This window comes from Lygodium microphyllum, chromosome 1 (assembly GCF_053477565.2).
Source record: "Lygodium microphyllum isolate KBCC chromosome 1, Lygodium_microphyllum_v1.1.10, whole genome shotgun sequence".
Classification (NCBI taxonomy): Eukaryota; Viridiplantae; Streptophyta; class Polypodiopsida; order Schizaeales; family Lygodiaceae; genus Lygodium; species Lygodium microphyllum.
The window spans coordinates 77,739,605-77,744,576 of NC_141135.1; the positions used below are offsets into that span (position 1 = coordinate 77,739,605).

At 42.9% G+C, this 4,972-nt stretch overlaps 1 protein-coding gene across 1 annotated transcript; it reads left to right on the plus strand.

Moving 5' to 3' along the window:
* Nucleotides 1-3,391: 3,391 nt before the first annotated feature.
* LOC148041293 (uncharacterized) lies at nt 3,392-4,253 on the plus strand. The gene is made up of 2 exons (XM_087681533.1): nt 3,392-3,746; nt 4,177-4,253. The coding sequence occupies exons 1-2, from the start codon at nt 3,392-3,394 to the stop codon at nt 4,251-4,253; spliced, it is 432 nt and encodes a 143-aa protein (XP_087537659.1).
* The last annotated feature ends 719 nt before the right edge of the window (nt 4,254-4,972 follow it).

Sequence of the window (4,972 nt, forward strand, 5' to 3'; positions counted from 1 at the left end):
TTGCTTTTGGATTTCTGCTAGACGATGCTTATCAATAAATAACGGATCAATCACAGTATCCTTTGACATAAACTACTAGTTGGTCCCTAGACAACCAGGATTCGAGGACCACCACTTTTAAGCGACTCCCGGCAGACGCACCACTGATGGAACCTAGAACGGGCCGGCACTGGCTCATGCACTAGCCGGACCTCTATCTCACGCGCTCAACAACCCCACGGCCTCGCAGCCAGGAGCGTTGATGACACATACATTGCCTTCCTAGACATCTTGCATTTGTATTACGTCATTTGTAGTCCACTCTTCTCTCGCCCACTACTCCTCAGAGGGAGTCCCTTACACATTGCCTAATGGCATGAAGCACAGACATAGGGGGTCCTCCAACTGCTGAATGCCACCACCCCTCTACGACTCTCCTACACCTTGGGGATTGGCCCCTCGACGATGCGTTGCTCAACATATAAACATGTCGCACAAAATCCACTCAAGGTACCATTTAATCGTATACAGGAATGTACCATTGTCCTTACTTCTCTTTCCCCTAGACCCCACGACTAGCCTATGGCTTAGGGTGTCCTGTCTCTCACTCAACATGGGTCAAGGTCCTAATGAAAACAATTGATGTGCATCCAGGATTTCTGATACCTTTAAATATTTCCATGATTTATGCATATTGTGGATGCCAAGTGCTCAAGCAATTATAAAATCAATATTGTGCACATGTGGAAAACATCCTTTCAATGATTTTCAACTACCGTCCTTATGCGGCGTTGCACGAACCTAGCACCGAGGAAACCCTCGTGCTACTAGGCTCTTATCCTATAATTATTCACCGATCTATATGGCATGAAAACAAAAACAGCAATCTTTTCATCATTTTACTCCACATTTAGACACATTTTAACCACTCTACCCTCCCATCGATCAAATGTTGCATTGTTGTATACATTCATAGGGCATTTTGCCATCATTTTATGTGTAAAAAGCGGAAAAAGACGCACTAGAACAAGAAGGTGGGGTTGAAATGAGGCAAATCCTCATGCTTCAGTCCCCACAAACATTCACAAACATTGTTCTTAATTTTCATTAATTTTTCGCACCCAAAATGCATTTTTCCCCTATTTTTAGTGGATTTTCTCTATTTTTCTTGTATTTTTCCTTATTTTCTGCATTATTTAATTACTAAAAATTCAAAATAGGTTATGAGCTGTGGCCCTTAGTTCCTTCTTGCAGCAAAAATGAAAATTTAGTTGGTGTTCCTATTCATTCTTCCATTTTTATGCCCAAAAACATCATTTTCTCTTGATTTTCCATATTTTACGTGTTTTAGTGTATTATTTTGAGCCACAAGATGCATGTTTTTCTGATTTTCTGATTATGATCAACAAATACTCATGGAAAACAGCAACATAAACAATTTTTTTTCCACATGAACAACACTTTATCAATCAAAAGCCATGAAATCTCAAATTTCCTTTGGAAAAAATTGAATTACCGCTTATTTGCGTGTTTCGGGTTTCATGTCCATGGCTGCAAATCTGAAAATCAGCAGCACTTCATGCTCATGACGATCACAAATCACCATTTCCAGCCCATGGAGCAATCCGATCAATGCCGGACAAGCCTCCATCATTCTTTCTTCTTCCTTCCTCTTCCCACATGAACTTGCCTTTAGAAGAGAGAGAGGGAGGAGAGAGAAAGACTAGATTTCCATCTCAGCCTTCAGGCTATCAATTGAGGAGCGAAGGATGGTGATAGAGTCAGCATTCAGGAGGGAAGCAAGGGCCAATGTCTGATGGGGGGGTTATTTGCAGACAGCCATGATGATCATCCACCATGAAGGCGCATTTTTCGGCGTGATGCAGGCGTGGGCTTCTTCTCTCTCTCTCCACGAAAAAGGGTTTCGAGAGCAAAGAAAAGTCGTGTCTACAGAAGACCTTGACTAATTTCAGGATAGAAGTTCAACAAATATGCGAAGAGGACGGGCATTCCCAGCATACGCATTCCACATTATCGTTCAATGCCTTATCTTTGTTGGTGTCTTTTAGAGAAGAAAAGATCCCATTCTCTGTATTCAAATAGCCAATTCTTTTAACTTGACTTTGCTTAACCAGTCAATCTGAGATTGTCCTTACAAGAAGCACAAAAACCGTGTCTAGTTTAACAGCAACTTGAATGTGCGGAACCAGAAGCTTATTGTATTCAGTTAAAGTCTAGAAAAGCCTCAACATTCCATGCTGTCCATAATCAATAACTGCTAGTATTCAAATGGAAAACCTTGGTGAAACCCATGGAGTTTATCTACAATACACAGTCTTGTCAACCTCTGCAATTGAGAAGACTTTTGCACTTTCCATACATGTGAATGAGGCTATTTGACACTGTTAGTTCAAGACGATGCGAGCTATCAACAATGGCAGCATGCACTTTGTGCCCCTCCTCCAATATTCCCTAGTTAGCACATGCATCCAGAACACAAAGATAGGTTACTCTGTCCCCCTCAATGTTTTTCAGAGTTCATACAGTAGAAGAGTTCCAAGGCTTCTGATTCATGTTGACTATCTACATAAGATGTCTATAAGGGTGTTGCTGAAGGCAATGTCGTGCTCAAATCCACTGGAGAAGACAGCAGAATGAACTTCTTTTCCCTCATCTAAGGCCTTGACGTTGTCACATGCATCCAGGATGCAGATGTAAGTTACACGATCAGGTTCAGCTTCTTCCAGATGCATGCTCCAGAAAATTTCGAGGGCCTCATACTCAAGACTACGCTGTGACCATGCCAACCTCTGCATGATTGTTGATGACTAGCTGGTTGATTGGCTCCTTTTTCTGCGGAAGACTCATCGAGAATCTTTTGAAATTCAACTGGCTATCAGTCAGGATCTTCTCCTCGTTGTCATCTTTCTGCTGTCGCTTCAGGAGATCTTGTCACCTTCTGCCTTGATTTCTTCTTCATTCTGCATCTTCATCACCTCCTTCGTTCTGCATCGTCTTCTGTCACTTTTATCGTCTCCTTCGTCAACGATCTCAGTCCGTCTCATCACCTTACACGGCTCCCATGTCTTGTGGCATGACATAAAAAAGGGAAGCGTTGTCTGCCTGGTCCAATGCGAGCGTAGATTCTCGTGTACAAGGGAGTAAATTCCCAATAATAGGGGTCTGTCTGCCTCATGTTACGCACAGCAAAGCGCCCAGCATCGCCGTTCATCACAAACCCAGCATCGCCGTTTTGTGCTGCGCTTCATCCTCCAAGTCCCTTGAGAATCCTCGATCTCCCTCTCCAAAGCGTGTCCCCATTTAACATCAAGCAAACCGACTGTGCTGCGTTATTCTATTCCTGTGGCACAACCCAGTCTGATTCCGCTTGATCTCATCAGTCGAGTAGGCTATGGGGAAGGGACTGGTGGGTGGTCTTCTCTTGTGCGTTGCTGACTTGGTGCAAGACCTCTCTTCTGACGAGCATCCATTTGAAGCTCCCGCTTTTCCTGATTCTCCACGCCCGACTAGTTGTAACATAGGTCATGAGGATAATGCTCCCTTTTGTGGAAGCGATGATGCTGTTTTTGCGACGACATACAAAAAGCTGGAGTTGGAATTAGCTAATTCTGGCCATTCTTGGACCAGTTTGACACAGCAGCTATATTCAGCTCTCGCCTCTGCAGACCAAGCTATTTGTGCAGTGAATGTGAACCTTAGATTTCTTTCTGAGAAAGTAGCTAGTCTGAAGCTGACATTACAGCGAGGTAATGATGTGATGAACGAGCTCCGAAAAGCTGCTCTACACTTAGGACGGAAGGGTGCCTCCTTTCCGAGATTCCCTGCGCGTCGACTCCCCTTTTTCTCCTCAAAATTCTACATTGTATTATCTTCCTTCTCTCCCTCCAAAAACACCTTTCAAAAATTAAAGCTTCTCTTTTTCCCCCTTCAAAAGCACGACTCCTCTCATGAGCTTGAATATGCCTCCACTAAATCTGAAACACTAGAACCCCCAAAAACATGTCCCAACAACTCACAAGGTCAAATGTCCATTCCTAGTTCCAATCTGTAAATTTGTGTGATTCCTTGGCTCATCACTATTCTCCCCTGTAATTTCCTCCAAAGATCTTCCCTTTGTTTCAGGGACAAGAAAAGTGAAAAAGAAACCCAGCTCATTGTAGTATTTGCTATTCACAGCAATAAGATTGATTGTGTACAGATTTGAGAAAATGCACTCCTCTTACATCCCCGAAAGCAACCCTTCCATACGCTGAAAATAAATGTAATCACAACAACTAAATATGTACAAAGTACCAAATCCCATGCACAACTTTTGGGTGGTTTACACACCTCAAATGCGCAGCAATACGACAACGATTTCTTCATCTAACTTTTCATGTGGCATAAAATTTCTTGGGCTCCCAAAGGTCATGCCCACTTTGGCCACTCCAATGTCCACCTCTTCAAATCTTGCCCAACTTCTTGGCCATTTCCCCGTCCAGACTCGGAATTGAGCTCTGAAAAATCCTAGGCGTCCAGTTTAGCATCCCGCATTGGCCAGTAGCTTGTGTCAACCTGCACGGCTATCTGAAAAATTATGAAAAATCAACAAGTGTCGCTCGGGCACCTTTAAAGCACTTTGGTGCTTAAAATCGTCCTAGATCGAGCCGCCGCCTTTGACAGTGAATATTTTTTCCTTGATATTCATAATTTTTAGCTATTTTTAAGCAATTCCCGGCACCAAAATTCCGCTCTCAGTTGTCCAAGCTTCTGTTAATGCTGTAGCAATACCTTGAATTGCTAAATTCACTCTTGCAACATCATTTTCAGCCATAAGAAAGTCATCTTCTTCCTCCTCATCCATCATCCCATCTTCATTCTCATAGTGTGCTCGAGATAACATGTCTGCCACTGGTTTATCTCTTCCTACAATATGTTGAAATTCAAGGTTCAAAGATTTGATGTATGCAATCCACCGGAGCATAGCAATATC